General features: G+C 41.4%; 2 protein-coding genes across 2 annotated transcripts in view; one reads left to right on the top strand and one right to left on the bottom strand.

Moving 5' to 3' along the window:
* Positions 1 to 23,054, bottom strand: part of brf1a (BRF1 general transcription factor IIIB subunit a) — a 125,831-nt gene that overhangs the window by 87,517 nt on the left and 15,260 nt on the right. The window contains exons 6-7 of the mRNA XM_080041833.1: positions 15,521 to 15,593; positions 2,737 to 2,886 (exon numbers count right to left, since the gene is read on the bottom strand). Of these exons, the coding sequence (XP_079897959.1) occupies positions 2,737 to 2,886; positions 15,521 to 15,593 (223 nt within the window). The remainder of the gene's footprint in view (positions 1 to 2,736; positions 2,887 to 15,520; positions 15,594 to 23,054) is intronic.
* On the top strand, positions 7,683 to 13,595 carry LOC307261304 (BTB/POZ domain-containing protein 6-B-like). Its single transcript, XM_080041810.1, has 4 exons — positions 7,683 to 8,709; positions 10,050 to 10,140; positions 10,716 to 10,834; positions 11,798 to 13,595. Exons 1-4 carry the CDS (start codon positions 8,231 to 8,233, stop codon positions 12,828 to 12,830), a joined length of 1,722 nt encoding a protein of 573 aa, XP_079897936.1. The 5' UTR covers positions 7,683 to 8,230; the 3' UTR covers positions 12,831 to 13,595.

The raw sequence follows: 23,054 nt of genomic DNA on the forward strand, positions 1-23,054 counted from the left end.
AGTACCGGCAAAGTTTTATGATTATATCAATATGTTAAAATGTCTACTCTATTCCCTTGCAGTGTCTGGCCTTAACTATAAGTCCTTAGCAACTCATTAAAAGTATTCTATGATGTAATTGAACTATTCTTCCACCAGCGATATTTGCATCATATTTGGGAACAAACTTTTCCTCCTTCCATGTGACTGTGTTCCTTCTAAATGATTTATGACGAGAAATTAATTATTCAGACGATGCAGCAGAGAAAGAGAGAGAGAGAGACAGAGGGGGAGAGAGAGAAAGAAAGAGAGAGAGAAAGAGAGAGAGAGAGAGAGAGAGAAAGACAGAGGGGGAGAGAGAGAAAGAGAGAGAGAGAGACAGAGAGAGCGAGAGAGAAGGAGAGAGAGAGAGAGACAGAGGGGGAGAGAGAGAGAGAGAGAGAAAGACAGAGAGAGAGAAGGAGAGAGAGAAAGAGCAAGAGAGACAGAGGGGGAGAGAGAGAAAGAAAGAGCGAGAGAGAGAGAGAGAGAGAGAGGGGGAGAGAGAGAAAGAAAGAGAGAGAGAAAGAAAAAGAGAGAGAAAGAGAGAGAGGGAGAGAGACAGAGAGAGAGAGGGGGGGAGAGACAGAAAGAGAGAGAGAGACAGAGAAAGAGAGAGGGGGAAAGAGATAGAGAGCGAGGGAGAGAGAGAGAAAGAGACAAAGGGGGAGAGAGAGAAAGATAGAGAGAGAGAGAATTGAAAACGTGAGCTTAAACGTCTATGGGTGAATTTAGGTTGACGCCAGCAAACAAGGAAGGAGAGAGAGAGGGAGAGGGAGAGAGAGAGAGAGAGAGAGAGGAGCTTTAAAGGTGCAGTGTGTAATATCAGAATATTCATTGGCATCTAATGGTGAAAGTTCTAGATGTCAACGCTCCCTTCCTAACCCCGCCACCCCTTTGGCAGAATTTACAGAAGCTACGGTGGCCTCCAAGGACAAGAAGCTATAGTTACTAAAGATGGCATCATCCACCACTGCCTCAAGTCTTTCCACAATATCAAGTGATGAGGTGAAGATGTATTTAGTTATTTATTCTATAGTACTTCTTCTTCTTGGTCTTCCAACAGGTGCATTTCCCCAGGACGCCCACTATATATAAAAACACGTAAGGCCGTTAAGTTTGTCCATTCTGTGCTACTGTAGGAACTTGGCGGTGCTAAGTCTGATCTGAAAAATGCCAATACATTCTACGCACTGCACCTTTAAACTCAGCTGGTTCACAATAATATGCTGACGTGCTGGGTGTGACATCAACACTGGACAAAGTGTGAGGTAAGTTGGTAAGTTGAGGGCGGGTGCTGGCAGGTTTGTCTCACCCACACAAGACTCTTTAGCTCAAAAACAACAAACAGTAAAACGCCCAAAAACATTCTAGAACTCGTGACAGGTGAAATCAGGCTGCAGCAGCTACGGAACCGGTTTGTGCTCATAATGTTGTTGTGTTTCCAAAACTGTACTTTAACTACCACGAGTTCATGTGCTTTTGTTATGTGCCTGTACTGAACAAAAGGAACATTTAATTGATCATTTGTGTGTTACAGAAGGAGGCCATGTTTAACTACTGGACGGACAAACGGACAAACACACACACACACACACACACACACAATTGATCTCTCAAGTATAAATAAAAGTTAAATTAAAAATGAAATAAACACAGATGGTCGCTCCGCAGCTTTTCAGCAGTGTGTGACATTCAGCCATCTTTATTAAAGGCACCTTGATGTGAGATGCCAACAGAGCAGAGACATTTAATCACTTTCCAAAACCTGGAATCATCTAGGGACCGGCCTTTTGCTGCCAGGAACCACTCACCCAATATTAGAAGAAGAAAACCTCAACCACACAGACAGTTATATAGTATATGGTAGAATTGAATTATATAGAGAATTATATAGTAATATCGTGATGTTTGTTATGTGGTTTATAAATGTATAGTTGGTATAATTAATAATAGAATTATAACTATAATCCAAATTATATTCTAGAATTTATGGAACTTCTGGATAAATTATTATTTTTTTTTTAATGTTTATTTTTTTATTAAATTACCTGTTGTTTTCCTGTTTTGCTAAATCTGATTTTGCAACCATTTTGTTTTTTGGTATTACAATTAAATGTTAAAAGGGTATAATGCATAATAACCTTTTTGGCCTATGTTCTATTGATCAACCTACAATGGGAAATGGACTCCACTTATATAGTGCTTTTCCCTGGTTTTTCACAGACCCAAAGCGCTCTACATTGTTTTGCATGTGGCGGGGATACGGGGGGATCGAACCACCGACCCTGCAACCCAGTGGACGACCGCCCTACACACGTCACCACATGTTAATTTAGTGACGGTTGCTAGAGGCAGTTAGGTTCCTATGGTTACCTGCTCCACAGAGTACAGAGGGCCGGAGTCCCATGTCCACACACACACACACACACACACACACAAAATCACTGCTCCAACTTAAATCGCTGGGCCGTTTCTTTTCATTTTAAGGCGGGTGAAATTCCGACTTAAAAGGTGCAGTGTGAAATATGGGACAGTAAGGTTCCTCCGGTTACCTGCTCCACAAAGTCCCGAGGGCCGGAGTCCCATGTCCACACACACACACACACACACACACACACACACACACACACACACACACACACACACACACACACACACACACACACACACACACACACACACACACACACACACACACACACACACTACTGTTACCTGCTCCACAGAGTCCCGAGGGTCTGCGTCCCGTGTGCATCCAGTCCCTCTTCATCCTCTGGACCAGCCGCAGCGCCGTCATGGAGACGTCGTGGTTCTTCTCCCCAAACTCCAACATCTGGGCGAAGCGCGGGATGTACAGGCACGGGTCTGTGGAGGGAGAGGGAGGGGGGTGTTTAAGTTTAGCTAGCACCATGCCCGTTTACAGAGCCTAGGCTGTGTGTATTAGAGGCACGGGTCTGTGGAGGGAGGGGAGGTTTGGTCTTTCAGTTAAAGCTATAGTGCCTAACCCAGTGGACCACCGCCCTACCCGCTTCACCACATGTTCATTTAGTGACTGTTGGTAGCCGGGAGGTTTGTATTGAAGTTTAGCTAGCACCATGCCCGTTTACAGAGCCTAGGCTGCGTATTAACACTTTATTTTACTGTCTTTGTCAATAGTCGTACCGAAGAATTAACCGGCTTGGGTCTAGGGAAAGGGGAGGGGTGTGTTTAAGTTTAGCTAGCAACAGGCCCGTTTACAGAGCCTAGGCTGTGTGTATTAGAGGCACTGGTCTGTGGAGGGAGATGGGAGTTTTGTATTCAAAGGGACACTGTGTAACTTTTAAAGTAATTTATTAGCTAAAATCAATATCCTCATTCATAAATATGTTCTCACTGGTGTAAAATCACCTCTGACAATAATAATCTGAATTATCCTCCTGAGCGCAGAAAATCTTATGTGTATATTATATTATGTACAGCTAGCAACATGCCCGTTTACAGAGCCTAGGCTGTGTATTAACACTACTGTTTTTACTGTCTCCGTCAATAGTTCCACGTGCAGGGGAATGAACAGGCACGGGTCTGTGGAGAAAGATGGGAAGAGGGGTTTGGTCTTTGAGTTAAAGCTATAGTGCGTAACTTAGGAGAGACCAGAGTTCTGTCTTTAAATTCAGTCAAAATCTGGGGCATTTGTTCCTTTATGTAGCCCTGTAAAAAGGGTTAGCAACGTGCCCGTTTACAGAGCCTAAGCTGTGTATTAACACACTATGGACAGGTAGCGGATCATGAGGAGATATTTAAGGAATTTGACAAAAAAGTGATTTTGGCAACAAGCGTTCTCCAGAATCGCTGACTCCACCATTAAAAGGGAATACAGGTACTATGTCTCAATACCCCCCGGATACTGTATTACCGTATAACTGCCGAACCCATATTTCAGACCAAAGGAAATGCAGCTTGAACTTTGACTTTATAATGATTTTAAACTTATCGGCACCTGTGATTTTCCCTGTTAAAAAACCCCTGTCTCCTTGTGTTGAATGCTAATGGGCTCCAGTGGAGAGCTGGAGGATTAGCATGTAGCTCAAGTGGGCTCTGAAACGGCCCTACTTCTCATTCAGTGTCTCTGGCCAGACTTTCACAGCTGGTGAAAAAAAGGGATTTGTATATATGGGCATCCCTCCAATCCCATGGCTCACTACTCAAACCCTTTTTTGCTTCTCAAATGTCTCTAGGAAAACCCTGCAGAGTGTGGCCTATCAAACTTTAACAGAAAATACTTTGGGTTCAGTTTGAAGAGAAGAAAAAACTATCAGGAGTCGACCGCCTGCTTTTTACATAGAACAGCTCGGCAGGTGGCAGGTTAGCCTTTTGACTTTTATTTATTTATTTATTTATTTATTTATTTATTTATTTTTAACCTTTATTTATACAGGTATATCCCATTGAGTCCGAAGACTCTTTTGCAAGGGAGACCTGTTCCCATTTACACGTTACCATTCACACACGTTACCATTCACACACACATTCATACACCGATAGCAGGCTAACTATCGACATTCACACGAGGCAAGGTGGGTGAAGTGTCTTGCCCAAGGACACAACAACTATGACACAGGTGGCAGGGCGGGGATCGAACCTCCAACCCTTTGATCATCGGCCGATTATACTAAAGAATATATAATTAGACCTTATTAAATGCCTAAAACTTGAATGGTAAAGCAAGATACTACATGCAAAAACATAATATTTTTCAAGCACCAGTTAATTTTTAGATTATTTGTCTCTCTTTTTTTGCTGTTTTTTTTATATTAAAAATGAAATAAGGCCGTTATTCCAAAGTCTGTTCTAGTAAAAACACAAAAATTAAATAAAGATTTTAACTCTGGCTTTATCAAACAAATCTATATATATTTTTTTCACAAAATGTACACATAATTAGCTAGATCTTGCTATATGTTCAGATTTATTCAAACATTTCTGAAGCAATCGCAATACAAAAAAACAGCTGTTTCAGTGTACAGTAAGTAATCAACTGGCAAAGTTCCATGACGCTACAGCTCTGGAAAAAAATTAAGAGACCAGTCCATATGTTCAGTGTCTCTTGTTTTACTCTTTCGATGCATATGTTTGAGTAAAATGAACATTTAGATTTTATAATATAAACTACTGACAACATTTCTACCAAATTCACAATAAAAATATTGTCATTTAGAGAATTTTCAACAAGTAATGTAGAGATAAAGATTGAAGGAAAACTCCAAACTGGTCTCTTAATTTTTTCCGGGGCTGTATATAAGTTAAAAATGCTTTTCACGTGCAGTGTCTTGGCTTAATAGTAATATAATCATAGGGCTCATCTTGCCCCTGTAGGCGGGGGAGACAGACAGTATTGTTCCGTGCCGCGGCTCTGACAATGGAATTAAATATCTTTGAAGTGAGCGGCTGCGTTTAAAGAGCAGTCCAGTAGAAAGCTGGGGGAGCCAGATGGTAATAAGATCCAGGCCTTAATACACCAGCCCCCCCCTCCCCCCTCTTCTCCACACACACACACACACACACACACACACACACACACACACACACACACACACACACGCACACAGTAATGATACGTCTGCACAGCTTACCATCACTGCTCAAGTTTAATCGCTTGGCCATTTTATTTAATTTTTTTATTTTAAGGCGGGGGAAATCCGACTTAAAAAGGTACAGTGTGTAATATCGGGATATTTTGTGGCATCTAGTGGTGAAAGTTCTACATTGCAACGCTCCCTTGGTAGAATTTACAGAAGCTACGGTGGCCTTCAAGGACAAGAACAAGAAGCTGTAGTTACTAAAGATGGCATCATCCTCAAGTCTTTCCACAATATCAAGTGATGAGGTGAAGATGTATTTAGTTATTTATTCTATAGTACTTCTTCTTCTTGATCTTCCAACAGGTGCATTTCCCCAGGACGCCCACTATATATAAAAAAACTCATAAGGCCGTTAAGTTTGTCAGTTCTGTGCTACTGTAGAAACATGGCGGTGCAACATGGCGGCACGCCCCACTCGCCCTAGATGAGGCTCATTCTTAAGTCATAAAAGAAACACTAACTTCTATTTAAGTGATTATACATTAATTAAAACATACTTATGATGGGGGCGCCCTTAGCTCAGTTGGTATAGGGCGTCCCCCCCATGGGCCTCGGCCAGCAGCGGACCCAGGTTCGATTCCAGCCCGCGGTCGTTCTCTGCATGTCACTCCCCTCTCTGCCCCATTTCAACTCTGTCTCTGCACTATCAATAAAGCATAAAAATGCCAAAAAAAAATCTTTAAAAAAAGATATATATATACTTTCTATCAAGTCTGTTCTGAAAAATGCCAATAAATTCTACACACTGCACCTTTAAACTCTCTGTCGCGCATAATCAATCTGCAATCTGCAATTCTTTGACGGACGGCTGTATTTTTAAACTGTATGTACCCACTTTACCACGAAAGTACCCGAATGTACCCACTTTACTTTGGCATATCTCGCCCTACTTCTATTATTGTTCAACACATTCACCAATATGACTTCTCCAGCCCGAGATAAGGGGGCGCAACCTCGCTCCTTTCAATCATATCTCAGAGCAGGGAGGGGACGCATGAATAGCATTCAAGTGTTATCATTCAAGTTGTGTGGAAGCTCAAAAACCCTTACACTAACTCAGAGCTTGCAATGCATTCTGGTCTATTTCTTGTTGCCGTGGGTGAATATAAATTGGTCTCAGAGTTGTTCATTTTCTCTGTAGGATTGTCGGAGCAAACTGTCAGCTGTCACTCAAGCAAACCAGACTGAATACTGATGGTGTTTTAGATCGTTGAATAAGATCAGACTCCATTGAAGTTGTTAGAAATATTTGGACTACTACATACAAACACAACAGCTGTTTTAAGGCTTTTACATAGCAGTTACATTGCATGTCAACTGGAGCACTGTGTGTGTGTGTGTGTGTGTGTGTGTGTGAGTGTGTGTGTGTGTGAGTGAGTGAGAGTGTGTGTGTGTGTGTGTGTGTGTGTGTGTGAGTGAGTGAGTGAGTGAGTGAGTGAGTGAGTGAGTGAGTGAGTGAGTGAGTGAGTGAGTGAGTGAGTGAGTGAGTGAGTGAGTGAGTGAGTGAGTGAGTGAGTGAGTGAGAGAGAGGGGGGAGCAGGGTTGATGATTAGTGCCCCCTAAAGTCTAGGACTGGCCCTGCTTTCACCTTGTTATGAACACACACACAGTAATAAAATCACAGAGGTGGAATAAAAACTATAGTACAAACTATACCATGGCTTCAGGCGCAGTACACTGCTCTGCTGCTCTGTTTGAGTTTAAGGGTTTATTTCGCCTCATTACTGCACAGGAGGGTCATATTTAAGCGACCTCCATGTTTTTATTTTTTTAATATTTATTTTTATCCCACCACGGGCTCCAAGTCAACGGGACTGGGGGCTTTGCTTTGGGAGGCGGGCCCCGTGACGCATGCACTCTGCAGAGCTGAGCAGCTGAGGGGAGGCGCGTCTGCTGCTCTGACGCCACAGCCATACGTGAATCTGATTGGTTCTCACGGAGCCCTGGGCGTCCGATGAAGATCACGACAGAGTGAGAGAGAGAGAGAGAGAAAAAAAAAGCTAGAAAAATGATCAGACCTTGAAAACTCCCGACAAATGACTATTTACTTCGGATGCGAACGGACGTAAAGGGCCATTGCAACTGTTTTTTTTTCTTCAAAGGTTCGACTCGACGGACAGTTTTGTTTGGAGGGAGAAAGAGTGATAATATGATTAAGGATTAACGCAGAGGCGGCGAATCTGAACCACCAGCTGCGACTATCAGGATTACAGGGAGAGAGAGAGAGGGAGAAAAAAAAGGGAAAACAAGCGACGCGAGCGAGCGAGGACATTTGGGGATGAGGTGACCGCCAAGGGGAAAAAAACGAAAGAGTGATAGTACATCCTGGGTTTAAGTTGGAAACGAATGGACTCTCCCAACGGGGGCCTGGACTGGATATTTATCTATTTATGTTGTCGTGTAAACTTCGCTGTCGATGCCTTTTTTTAAAGCGGGGCTTGTAATAACCTAACAGGATTTTCACGCAAGAAAAAAAGGGGGCTGAATTCTCCATCCATCCACAACCTATTTTTTAGTTAATTCAAAATTCATTCGACAAAAAGATCTAATTCAACGAGGATTTTGACTCGATTTTGTTGCTTTTTGTGCCGATGCCAACGGCCGACTGCAGGTTGCTCCATCATGGCCGGATCATGAGGTGTTTGACCTATCTCCTCCTGCTTCCAGAAACGCTGAAAAAGTCCAAGAAGGTCAACGCGACTAGCAGCACCAGCAGGCTGCCGGTATGTTATGAGATCCTGAGCCTTTCCCTCACGACCAAGAAGCGGCAGCAGCAGCAGCAGCAGCAGCAGAATAAGGACACGGAGGATAGTGGGAGCACTGGTAATAGTAGTAAAATGGCTGCGGAGCTTTTCACTAACAACCTGTCCACTGGCACCTCCGTATCGGACGCGGAGAAGACCAAGGAGCCGCCGGTGAGCCAGGAGAGTAGCGGCGGCGGCTGCGGAGGAGGATTTGGTAGTGGGAGTTATAGCGCCGCAACTACACCGACTTCACAGCAAAATATCAACAACAACAACGTACTAGATCCGCCCAGCTGGCAGTGCAGCCATCCCACACTCAGAGAAAGGTAACAAGCCGAATAAAGCCCATTAACCTTCAAAATATTACGTGCCAAAAAATTGTTGAAATTGTGGGATTTCTAGGCGAGCATATTATAGGCTATGCATGTGCGGAAAAAAGTACAGACAGGACGTTGGTGGACCATAAAGTACATTAACCCTTTCATGCACTTTAGTGGTCAGTACAATGTTGTTATAAGCTATTTTAAAGCCGATTTCTTGTTAATATATGTTTTTTTTTAATGGTATAGTTGCTACCAGACTTAATTTTATTATTATTATTATGATGTCCTTCGTGTATTGTATATTTTCCACATAATGCATCTTTTTATTCAATGGATTGTTAAACAGCTGTTACTTCAGTTGAAAAACTTTAAACAATACGTTTAAAAAATTATTTAAGTTCATTTTCAGGAGAAATACTGACCGAGTTGGTTTTAATTCGGACATGAAGGGGTTAAGATCCATTATGAAGCATCCACAAGATTATAGCCACTTAACTCAAAGTAATAATATGATAATAAAACTCAAAATATGGCCATTAAGTGCAGTGAGGTAACTATACTGCCACCAGCCCAACTCATAACTGTTTTATTGTGTTACTTTGTTACATTAACCTTAGCATTTGCAATGAGGACATTACTTTATATAAATGCAACAATAACTTGAGACAATGTGTTTAATTGATTTGTCATTTAAGGATAGTTTTTAAGAAAATATGGCAAAAAATTCACTGCTTCCACCTTAAACATTTTGATTATTTTTTGGTTTTCGTGGTCTTTTCTAATTAAAAAATGAAAAGACCAAGAAGATAGATAGATAGATAGATAGATAGATAGATAGATAGATAGATGGATAGATGGATAGATGGATAGATGGATAGATGGATAGATGGATAGATGGATAGATAGATAGATAGATAGAAATGAATAGAATATCTTGTTGTTTTTGACTGTTACTTCAAGAAATCATGACGGGCTCTAAAAAAAACAAAATCACACAATCTGCGTTTGATTAATCATGAAAATAAATCAGTAGATTGAAGTGATTGTGATGAGTTGCAGCCTCTACTACTGTTGAACTAAATCCTTCCCTTGTGTGTGTGTGTGTGTGTGTGTGTGTGCCTGCCTGTGTGTGTGTGTCTGTGCCTGTGTGTGTGTTTTATTTATGTGTGTGTGTGTGTGTTTTATTTATGTGTGTGTGTGTGTGTGTGTGTGTGTGTGTGTGTGTGTGTGTGTGTGTGTGTGTGTGTGTGTGTGTGTGTGTGTGTGTGTGTGTGGGGGGGGACTTCTTGATGTTATCCAATACTTGATTGAGGCTTATTATTCCTGCTTCTCTTGGTTTTTAGGAATGCCTTGATGTTTAACAACGAGCTGATGGCTGATGTGCACTTCATTGTCGGACCCTTGGGGGCGTCGCAGAAGGTCCCGGCACACAAGGTAAAGCCATTTCACATTTAACTTTGGTTTAGATCGATTTTTTTTTTTTAATTTTATGGTTCAAAAATGCTTCGTAAAAGTCTTAAAAATGCGTTTTCGGCATGTTTTTAGGAACAGAATGTCTGATAAACCAGACAATTTACAACATATGACCAACATCCTTCTGTAATACCCTTCAGAATAGTGCAAGGAATGATTGTGGAAAGTTTAGGTGATGTTAGTGCTTTAGAAGTTGAGATTTTTGGTCTGAAATGTAAAAAAATAAAATAAAATAAAAATCTTGGTTAGATGAGTAGACCAGAAGTAGAACTGTAGAACTACTCTTGCTCCTTTATTGAACTTGAGAAGACGAATGATTGTGGTTGAATGTGTGTCTGACGCATATGTCTGCTCCTCTTTCTCCCCCCTACACACACACACACACACACTCTCTCTCCCCCTCTCTCTCATACACACACACCCCTCTCTCTCTCTCTTTCTCTCTCACACAAACTCTCTCTCTCACACACACACACACACACACACTCTCTCTCTCTCTCACATACACACACACACACACACCCCTCCCATTGCAGTATGTGCTGGCCGTGGGAAGTTCGGTCTTCTGCGCCATGTTTTACGGCGACCTCGCAGAGGAGGAGTCCGAGATCCATATCCCAGATGTTGAACCTGCTGCTTTTCTAATTCTGCTGAAGTAAGTTAAAGCCTCACTCCGCCAACACACACACACACACACACACTCCGCCAGAACACACACACACACACACACACACACACACACACACACACACACACACACACACACACACACACACACACACACACACACACACACACACACACACACACACACACACACACACACACACACACACACACACACACACACACACACACACACACACACACACACACACACACACACACACACACACACACACACACACAGAGGGGGCCAGAGATGACAGGCCCAGTCAGTGTCACTTCAAAAGCATATTATTACTCATCCCAAAGCTTAGCACACACACAGAGGCCGGTGCCAAAGTGCTGAGAGCGCCAGAGCTCAGTAATTGCTGGTTTTCTCAACGTTCTTTTGTCCCGACTAAAGACTTATTTTTTTTTCCCCTGACAGTTTTCTTAAAAGGGGGAACATATGCAGAGTTATAAATAACCTGGCTTTGTAATACTCCTTCAGTAGCGTTGGCTAAGCCCAGCAATGCAGACTGCAGCTTTGTGAAAATTCTTCATATGATACTTCTCAGATTAGAGCAGAAATGGGCACTCCAACTTCCAAAAGTTAGTCACTGCAGTTCTTAAGTTCCTCATATCAGCTCTTAAAGAACTAGTTGATGATTTACTGTTAAAAGGTTCAGTCAGCGATTCTGGAGAATGCTTGTTGGTGTGGATCATGAGGAGATATTCACTGATTTTGACAACAAGCTTTCTCAAGATAGATAGATAGATAGATAGATAGATAGATAGATAGATAGATAGATAGATAGATAGATAGATAGATAGATAGATAGATAGATAGATAGATAGATAGATAGATAGATAGATAGATAGATAGATAGATAGATAGATAGATAGATAGAATGTCATTTTGTCTGCAGCCCCACTCCCACTGAACAGTCATTAATCCGTTTCGTTCTCCCAGGTACATGTACAGCGATGAGATCGACCTGGAGGCGGACACGGTGCTGGCCACCCTGTACGCCGCCAAGAAGTACATCGTCCCGGCTCTGGCTAAAGCCTGCGTCACCTTCCTGGAGACCAGCCTGGAAGCCAAGAACGCCTGTGTGCTGCTGTCCCAGAGCCGGCTGTTTGAGGAACCGGAGCTCACCCAGCGCTGTTGGGAAGTTATCGACGCCCAAGCCGAACTCTCGCTTTGCTCCGAGGGTTTCTGCGAGATAGACCTTCAGACGCTTGAGATTATCCTGCGTAGAGAGACCCTCAACACCAAGGAAGTGGTGGTTTTTGAGGCCGTCATGAACTGGGCTACCGCGGAGTGCCATAGACAAGGATTGGGCCCCACGACCCGCAACAAGAGAGACGTCCTGGGAAAGGCGTTGTTCTTGGTTCGAATCCCATCCATGAGTCTGGAGGAGTTCGCCAACGGAGCGGCGCAATGTGACATTCTGACGCTGGAAGAGACGCACAACGTCTTCCTGTGGTACACGGCCGAGACCAAACCCAAACTGGACTTCCCGGAGAGCGCCAGATTGGGTCTCGCGCCGCAGAAGTGCCACCGATTCCAGTCGTCGGCGTATCGTAGCAACCAGTGGCGTTACCGCGGCCGCTGCGACAGCATCCAGTTCGCGGTGGACAAGAGGATCTTTATCGCGGGCTTGGGCTTGTACGGGTCGAGCGGGGGGAAAGCCGAGTACAGCGTCAAAATCGAACTGAAGAGGCAAGGGGTGACGCTCGCCCAGAACGTGACTAAGTTTGTGTCGGACGGTTCTAGCAGTACGTTCCCCGTTTGGTTTGAGCATCCGGTTCAAGTGGAGCAAGACGCGTTCTACACTGTCAGCGCCGTATTGGATGGGAACGAACTGAGCTATTTCGGCCAGGAGGGCATGACGGAGGTGCAGTGTGGCAAGGTGACATTTCAATTCCAGTGCTCCTCAGACAGCACCAACGGGACGGGCGTGCAGGGGGGACAAATCCCAGAGCTTGTGTTCTATGCATGAGCTTTACTCTAAGACCGGACTGCTTCCTGATGGGAAAATTAAGGTTTTTCGTCCTCCTCTAATGTTCTCAAGCCTCCGTCCCAAGCCTTTCAAAAGTAATGTAGCATTAAAAAAAGACTCTTGACTAATGTCGTCACACTAAATGGCCTGGATTTAGATAGTTCTTCAAGAGACTATTTTGAGAGAGAGAGAGAGAGAGAGAGAGAGAGAGAGAGAGAGAGAGAGAGAGAGAGTAAAAAAGCCAAGGAGCTTTTTTGTCGTTTTTATTCTTATTTAATTTAATGTTATTTTTTTTAATTTAAGAAATTGCTGGGTTAACGTTATTTTTGTGCTCTGATTGATGCCTGTGTTGTAATAAGGGCTGCGGCTGCTGTAGGAACAACATTAATAAAAGTGATTTGTTGGTTATGTCATCGAGTTGAGCTCCACAACTGGAACAAGTAGGGACTGCTTCAAAAAAAAATTGAAAAAAATGGTGTAATTGCAAGTCTATACTATGATGTTGTTACTATAGTCTAAAGCAGCAAAATGTCACACGAGGAGCGAAAACATTTATGTAGTGTTATGATTCTAAAAATGCAAAAAAAAAATAAGTAGAAAAAATCTTGTCGAAAAACCAGTTTGTTTTTTTGCACTTCAAAAGTAAAAGGACGGCCTCAGAAAAACAGTGTGTCTTTTGGTTGAAAAATACGATTGACGGCTTGATGCTGTTTTGTTTTGAAATGACCAAGATGTGTTCTGTTCTAGAATGCTTATACACCTGACGATGATGAAAACATAAAGGTTATAATGTGATTGAAGCCACGGATGTCATGTCATTATGTTGTTTGTTGGTGGTGATGGGGAGATTTTTATTTTATTTTTTAAATGGCCTGCAGCGCCCTCTGTTTACTGCAGTGGGAACTACACCTTGGTTTCAAGAAAAACACGTTGTTCTTTTCAGCCTTGTAGGGGGATTTACTCAATACATTTGGGTTTTAAGTGTAGTGCAAGGGCCCAAATAACACCCCAAATAAGAACTATTTTAAAAGGTGTAAAACTAGGGATGCTTTTACTGTAATATGAATAATATTATATTCTATCAAATGTGACTTTTTATGGAATTCAAGGTCGCCTTACATTACAAATCATAAAGTCATACAAATGAAAACAAAACTACAACAAAGCATATGCAAAGAACAAAAAATAATGAATACAAACATAGCTCAGCAAATGAGTTCCAACTACATCGCGATACAGTTTGGTGGATGAATGAACAAGCTAACGGCTAACTGCTCCAGGGGCAGTTACTCCAAGTGTGGTAACTTGAGATGGGATATGCGAAAAGACGAATTTCAATGTGCCTTGTGTACATTTACTCATAAGGATAACTTCACTGGTGTAAAAGGATGTGGTTTGAGTACAGATTTTGCATAATGGGGGGAAAGTGAGTTCCATAGTTTGGGTGAATACGAGAAGAGAGAGACACATATAGTTAGATACTGACAGGTTTTTTACAGTATGTTATCTGTGGAGGAGTGTGTGTGTGTGTGTGTGTGTGGTGTGTGTGTGTGTGTGTGTGTGTGTGTGTGTGTGTGTGTGTGTGTGTGTGTGTGTGTGTGTGTGTGTGTGTGTGTGTGTGTGTGTGTGCGTCTGTGTGAGTTGCGTAGTTGTCGTTTTATTCCTGACTCATTTCACCTCCGAGGAAGATTGTATTATATAATGCCAGCACAGATAGGTTTACCCAGTGAACATAGGGTGTAATGCCATCCTGTATCCTTTAAGTATTGTTTGCTGTGTGTGTGTGTGTGTGTGTGTGTGTGTGTGTGTGTGTGTGTGTGTGTGTGTGTGTGTGTGTGTGTGTGTGTGTGTGTGTGTGCGTGTGTGACTGTAGAAGCAGGAAGATCTGGGTACAATTCAAACAGCCTCCTTTCATTTCCATGTCATTTAATTTCCTATTTTACGAATCTGTTTCTTTCAAGTTCCCAAACTTTATAGAGGACATACAATATCAAATCCCCTGAGAACTTTTCAGTCATTCTCAGATTCCAGCTTCGCAAATGTGAAGATTTGCAGCGTTTAAAAAAAGTTTAAGTTCGTTGTAAATTCAATCATTTCTGGGTTCGATTAACTTGAACTTAGGCTATCGTTTTTTTTTTTTATACCATTTCTTGGCGATAATAATGACACTAATTGGTAGTGGGAGCCATAATTTATAAGACATATTTATCAACATAATGGAATGTTGCCCAATCGAACTTGACAACAAATGATTCACAATTAAGAAAGCTTAGTTCAACAAAGTTTAGCATAGTGAATTAAAGGTGCACTATGTAGTTTCAGAGGAGGAGGATTTCTTGGATATATAGTCAGAAGTTATTTTACAAAACCTACTAAGTACAAGTAATAATTAATATTGAATAATTCCATCATCATAAATCAAAACTTAATAATTTTTAGGCACCTGGAACCAAATGTAGTTCTAGAATATTTTCGTAAACAAAACTGTGGGCCTGGTTGCTGTAAACAACAACAGTGAAACCGTTACCTTTCAGGAAACTATCTAATTTCAAACAGTGTTCAAGGGATCCAATGTTTATTTATTCTGTTATGAGAATATACCTAGTACATTTGTAACTTCTCTGACACAACCCAAAGTTACATAGTGCACCTTTAAGTAGAACACGGTAAAGGTAAGTAATGTGTCTTACCTATAGCTGGGGCGTTGATGCAAAGCTCTCTGGCCAATACGAGGAAAGTTCGTCCCAAAACGTAGACGTTCACCTGAGGAGAAAAAGCAATTATTGTTTTTTTTTTATAAACGATAAGCAGAAATGATAAAAACACTTAAAAGGAATACTTCACCCGTACAGAACCGGCGTTCCATCATTATAAAATCACTATTTTAATATAATGAATGAGGTTTTTCTTCCCTCAGTCTTCCCTTGGTCCAGCTGTCTTGTTAATCCTAACCCTACATTTTTAGTGAAGTGATGTCACTTTATTAAAATGTAGGGTGAGACAGTGAGACCGTAAAACACTCTTTCTGCCTTTTCTCAGGCTAGGATGAACCGATTTCTAAAATGTTTACACATTCATACTACATAGGATCTCAGAGTTCAATACACCTTCCGATTCCCACCGGTGAAGTAGGTCTTTAAGATTTAAAAGGTGGAGTCAGGGATTCTGGAGAATGCTTGTTGTCAAAATCTCCTCACCTGTCTGTACTGTGTGTAGGCCGGAAAAAAAAACTGGTGTCAAGCATCACTGACTGCACCTTTAAGTGTGTTTGTCTACAGGAAAAGCTTGTGCTACCAGTTAAGTCTAATTTTTTTTAACTGAATTTGAATTTGTTTATGCGATCGTGTGCATCCTAAGCATGGTTCAAATTGGGCGTAATGAATCTAGGAGCCGTTTAGAGCCACTAATACAATTACAGCTTGAAAATCTGTCTGAAATCAAGATGTTTTTCTCTTACAGGAGGGGTATTATTGACTGTAAATGGTAAACAGACTCCACTTATATAGCGCTTTTCCCTGCTTTTTTTTAAACAGACCCAAAGCGCTTTACATTGTTTTGTACACATTCACACACATTCACACACACACACACACACACACACACACACACACACACACACACACACACACACACACACACACACACACACACACACACACACACACACACACACACACACACACACACACACACACACACACACACACACACACACACACACACACACACACACACACACACACACACACACACACACACACACACACACACACACACACACAGACAGAGACTAGACTAGACTATTATTAGTGCTAGGGAAGCTTCTTTGAAAACACACAAATGACTTCACATTGGATGATGCTGAACTGCAGGACAGGTAACCATCGAGAAATCTAGTTTGGTTAACTAAGGCTTCTTCCTTTGGCTTATCCGTTCCTTTTATGGCCCAACATTTTTAGTTTTTTTCAGTAGTTACCTACACAAATAAATGGCACATAGAAAAAGTAATCGAACTACTCAAATCACTATGCAAATATGTAGTTGTACAACCAGCAAGCTACTGCAAAATGTAGTTAATCTACTAGTTTAATGACATTGTGTCCACAGCTCACTACAGACCATTAGGATATGAAATAATGCTGTTATGTCACCGTCAGGTTGAATCTCCTGGTTATATAATGTCACACAATATTTCACTTCAATATGTGTGATTAAAAGCTGGGCTCTGGGTGTGTTTACAGGATTTTTTTTTTTGTTGCTCTCTTAATTTTTACATCAAAATAACTTCACTGCACTCTGCCTTCCTACACGTTTCCCTTTAGACCGATTTCCTGAATCTTAAATCACAGATCGGACCGATATTTCTGATATATCTTCCCACAGCCGTAATCATAAAAGCATATTAAGAGTATTGGGGCAACGGGAGAGAGAAAAAAATTAGGCCGTTGTTTTTTTTCAGTATGCATTTTGAGAAGAAAGACTTAATGTGGAGAATTTAAGATGAAATACAATGTTGAGAATAAACTCGGCAGTTCAAGAAAGCTGGAAAGATACTGACAGATTGGAACTTCCAGGGAATAAGCAAAACCTCAATGAAACACAATCGATGCATCTTTGCTATCGTCGTAAGGCAGGCAGACAGACAGACAGACAGACAGACAGACAGACAATGGGCTAGACAGACAGGCAGACAGACAGACAGACAGACAGACAGACAGACAGACAGACAGACAGACAGACAGACAGACAGACAGACAGACAGACAGACAGACAGAGACAGACAATGGGCTACAACCTAATTTTTACTGAAACCTGACGTCCTCTAAACTCCACTCGTAGAAAAATATGCCAAAATTCTTCAAAGTGTCGGAAAAGAAGTAACATTTTCTTTCTACCAAAGTAACATTTATGAAAACAAAGATGGAGTCTTTAAAGGTGCACTATGCAGTTTCAGAGGAGCGAGATTTGTTTACATTTGAAGAGCCTGCAGTCACTTTACAAAACATATTTCTCTACATGTAATTCTGAGTATTGAATAATCCTATCATCACAAATCAATACAAAATCATTTTGAGGAACCTGGAACCAAACGTAAGACTAGAATATGTTTGTAAACCAAACTGTGGGCCCTGCTGCTGTAAACAACAACAACAGTGAAACAGTAACTTTTCCGGAAGCTTTCTAACTTCAAACAGTGTTCCAGGGATCACATTTTCCTGTGAAGAAAGTCGTTTTTACTAAGTCATGAGAATAAACCTTAGAACATTTTCACTTCTCTGACATACCAAAAGTTACATAATGCACCTTTAACTTGATAACTTGGGCTATGAAACATCTTTATTTCAAATGTACTGGAGTAGGATCTAGGGGGGCTTCTATTGTGCAGTTAAACTCGGCCGAAAACAAACTAGAATCTTGGTTTAGTCGCAGGTTGTTGGGAGGGGAAAGCTCGGTTGTGTCAGGGCAAGTGTGTCATGGGGGTTATCACACTGGGGCACCTCCCCTCACAGATGTTTCATTGTCTTTCACCCACAAACAGGTCCAGAAGGCTTGGCAGTAAATTCTGGCTCATATACCCCCGACCCACCCACCCACTCATCCACCCCCCACTCTATCTGAAAGGCACTGATGATGAATACTGTTGAATGACAATAGCCACGGAGCTAACACATCTATCATTTATTTTACCTCTCGATTTATCACCGCAACACGGCCTAGAATTGTTTTTTTTGCCTCCAAGAGCTCACAGAATAGAGGAAATGTTTAACCAACTATTAAAGCAATAGTGCGTAATTTCTGTTGCCGCCCGGCCAATGAGGTAAGCATTCGGTGATGGCGCATGGGATTTTATACCTTCTGCTGTCCGTCCAGGTTTTTTTTCTTAGCAGTAGAATCAACAACCGAAACATTTCTTAGACGGATCTTTCCGAGCTCCTGCGCGAGTGTCGGGGCCGAAACCAGTTTGTAAACTCTGCCATACTTTAAAAAATGCAGGCTCCTCATATTCATATAAATGTTTATTGTTAAGATTTTCTTTTGCGGATTATCGGAAATACGTCAGAAGAAAACCTGGCTATTTTAAACCGACTGAAACAGTATGAAATGTAACGCCACTCTCCTCAAATATGCTTTTTGTGTCTGATCACCTACAGCAATATAAAACCGAGACCCCAATAATGGAATGAATGCTCACAGCGTCATTCAAGGCACAGAATTGAGTTTTGTTTCGTAGTGAAGCAGAAGGCAGTGAAAGCTGTAGGATCCGGTCGTGAACTTCGAGGTCAGATCGCTGTCATCCCTTAAGACTGATTTCTCCAGACTTTCAGGGGGCAAGGAGGCGTGTGTGTGTGTGTGTGTGTTTGAGTGTGTGAGAGTGTGAGTGTGTGTCTGTGTGTGTGCGTGTGAGAGAGTGTGTGTCTGTATGTGTGCGTGTGAGAGAGAGTGTGAGTGTCTGTGTGTGTGTGTGTGTGTGTGTGTGTATGTGTGTCTGTGTGGGGGGGGGGGTATGAGTGTGTGAGTGTGTGTGTGTGTGTCTGTGTGCGTGTGAGAGAGAGTGTGAGTGAGTGAGTGAGTGAGTGAGTGAGTGAGTGAGTGAGTGAGTGAGTGAGTGAGTGAGTGAGTGAGTGAGTGAGTGAGTATGAGTATGAGTATGAGTATGAGTATGAGTATGAGTATGAGTATGAGTATGAGTGTGTATGTATTTTTTTTTAGGGTGCAGACAGACGGACTTTCGCTCTCAGTCCCCCCTGGAGCCGAATCGCGACACAGATGTCCCCTCAGCTATTCTGGGACGAGGATTCCACTGAGGAATTTGTACAAAGGCCGAAATGCTGGTGCATGATGAAGTGTTACTACTGTTACACTTGTTCTTACTTTAAAAAAGGGACACTGTGTAACATTTTAAGTAATTTATTAGCCAAAATCAATATCCGCATTCATAAATATGTCCTCATTAGTGTACAATCACCTCCAATGCCAATAATCTGAATTATCCTCCTGATTTATCCTCCTTTTAGCTAATAAATTACTTCAAATGTTACACAGTGTCCCTTTAATTATTGTTATACTTTTCTACTTTGTTCTTGTTATAATGCTATCTTATTTTATATATATATTTATGATTGTTTTTATTGAATAAGCTGACTCAGGGAGATTCGCACAATAATCCCAATGGACATTCACTGTCTTGTACTTGTGCAAATGGCAATAAACATATTCTATTCTACTAGCGTGATAACAGTTTAAACAATGTCTAGTCCCAAAGACTCTGGTACTAAATGAATGGTCAAATGTATTACTATACTACCATTACTATGCCGTTTCGAATGCATCATCATTGTATCGATCCATTGTATATTTGTATTGATCGGCAGAGCCTGCAGTTAGTTTACAAAACCTATTTAGTTGTAGCTCTTAGAATGGAATAACTATATCATCATAAATCAAAATTATTTCGGAGGCACCTGGCACAAAATGTAAGACTAGAATATGTTTCCAATTATGTAGCTATTACTAAAATATAAAACTTTACATATTGTCTGGATCAAATTCACTTGAGTATCTGTCTGATATCTGTATGTATTTCTGCAGCACGTCAAACTTTAGTTATAATACACACAAATAGCAGAATTTGACACAGTCTTTAAAAAAAATATTCTACTTTGGTCTGAACATCGAGCTCTTTCAAATAAATATGATCGTCCCTTTGAAGTAGCGATGTTTGCTTGTAAGCTTGTTTGTTTGAAATGGAAGAACCTGAGAAGATTTTAATTCTCTCTCTCTCTCTCTCTCTCTCTCTCTCTCTCTCTCTCTCTCTCTCTCTCTCTCTCTCTCTCTCTCTCTCTCTCTCTCTCTCTCTCTCTCTCTCTCTCTCTCTCTCTCTCTCTCTCTCTCTCTCTCTCTCTCTCTCTCTCTCTCTCTCTCTCTCTCTCTCTCTCTCTCTCTCTCTCTCTCTCTCTCTCTCTCTCTCTCTCTCTCTCTCTCTCTCTCTCTCTCTCTCTCTCTCTCTCTCTCTCTCTCTCTCTCTCTCTCTCTCTCTCTCTCTCTCTCTCTCTCTCTCTCTCTCTCTCTCTCTCTCTCTCTCTCTGGGGTCAAAGGGTCAACTTAAAAAAAAGGCAAAACGCTTTTGTGATCAAAAACACTTTGTGGTAAGTGGATACGTCGTGGGCCGGTCGCGACAGGTGGACGGCAGCGACAGGGAAAAAGTTTCAATTAAAATGAATTCCTGGCGGTGTTTAGTTGGTTTGACTGAGCAGCTGCTGTGGACCAGTTTACACGTCTCTAGCTTCACTGGCTGCACACAATGGGTTAGCAGGATAGGGAAGGTTGTGTTGGTAAATTAAATTTGGGAGCTGGTATCTCATGGGTGGATGGATACTCATTTGTTCCAGAAATAAAGGTCTAAATGGGCACACAACGACCTCTGTATTTTTCACATACTTCTAAGATTTTTCTGAATTAGTATTATTATTTTTTTTTACCTTTATTTAACCAGACAGGTCATTAAGAGGACATTTGTATTCACAGACATGGCCTGGCAAATCGAATGCTGAGAACACATATCTTGAAATGTTATCCAAGTCGTACCTACGTGTTAAAGGATTCAATTCTGAATTTGCTATCCTAAAACAAAAACAATTATTAAATGTGTTGGGGCTACAGACGATGAGCAATGAATATGAAAAAACTAACGGCTAAGACGTCCAATGAATAAACTGCTGTGCATTAAGCGGTTCAAAAGAGAGACGGGAGATTGAAGTTTAACGAACAAAGTGGTTATTCTAGCCAGGAGAAGTGGAGTCTGTTCAATGCCTGCAGATTTCCAAAAAATATTTGAGTCACAATTTTTTTTCTTTTTTTTTTCTTGGCTTCTTAATGACCTGAGGACGCCCCTAACAGTCTGAAACAGTATCTGGTTTTGTGGTTTTGTGGACAGTGAGCAAGATCCTCTCTCCCTAAAGCATCTGTTGTTCAAAACATGGACAAACATATGACTCTGATATGAATGTGTATTAGACAATAGGACGAGATTATACTACACTGAAGAAGGTAAACATCTTTACTACTAGTTGCAATCACAAAAGCTGTTTTAAGTTTTTATATAGTGGTAAGAAAGTAAAAATGTGTTGATTTTGGCTTGTACTTACATACAGTATGTTTTGGAGTTGTTATTTTGCATTTAAAAGTTCACAGAATGAAGGATCATGTTTTATTCAATAATTTGTGTACGTTTATAATGCTTATGTTATCCATTGTAAGCAAATGTCGTTTTTTCAATTATGTGATTTTTCTGCAGTTTTAGCGAGGTGTCTATTATTTGTCATTTTATCCAAGGTAGAGTTTTTTTTTTTGGAAGATTCCCATGAAATTTGGTCAAAATATGTGCTATACTTGGAACCTAACAATATTAAACCGAGACGGCGAGACTGACTGATTGAAACAGAGTCTATGAGATGGATTTGTGAACAATTTGAACGGACCCTCGCTCCCTGAAAACCTGCTGTTCAAAACTTGTGGATAGCTATGCATCCGATGTGAAAACACTCTAGGCATGAGATTGAAATGGGTGCAATCTGGAAGGCCAGATTGTGTGTGTGTGTGTGTGTGTGTGTGTGTGTGTGTGTGTGTGTGTGTGTGTGTGTGTGTGTGTGTGTGTGTGTGTGTGTGTGTGTGTGTGTGTGTGTGTGTGTGAAACATTAGAAACAGCTGATTTAAACAGGCTGGTATTGATCCAACTCTGAGCGCAATATGCTTCCTTCTACATGAGTAACTTTGTGGCACAGACGGGACAAAAGACCCCCACTCATTCAAACAATGCAGCGCGGACCATGTGGCCGGGGTGTGGATCCATAAAACAAAAAAAAAAAGTGATTGGTGTTATATCTCCGCCCCACATACTGACATTAATTACCACCCCCGAAAAATCCACTCCAAATCCCACTTCCAATAGTCTACGAATGCAAAGGGTGTGGACCAAGGTTGCCATGTCAGCTATTTATAAGCATTCCAGGCATCACTTCCACCGTGATTTTTATCTATTTTTAAATGTTTTTAAACTAGTGAATGTACCGTGAATGCACTTTTTTAAATTTGTTGTGTTCGTATTGTGTTTTTTTGACGTGTCTATAGGGTGCGTCTCAAAAAATTGGAAATCAATTAAAAGATTATTTTTGGAAATCTAGAATAAACAAACTTTTCAAAAAGGTCAACATGTCGGTATTACAA

This window comes from Ammodytes marinus, assembly GCF_949987685.1.
Source record: "Ammodytes marinus genome assembly, chromosome: 15".
Classification (NCBI taxonomy): domain Eukaryota; kingdom Metazoa; phylum Chordata; class Actinopteri; order Uranoscopiformes; family Ammodytidae; genus Ammodytes; species Ammodytes marinus.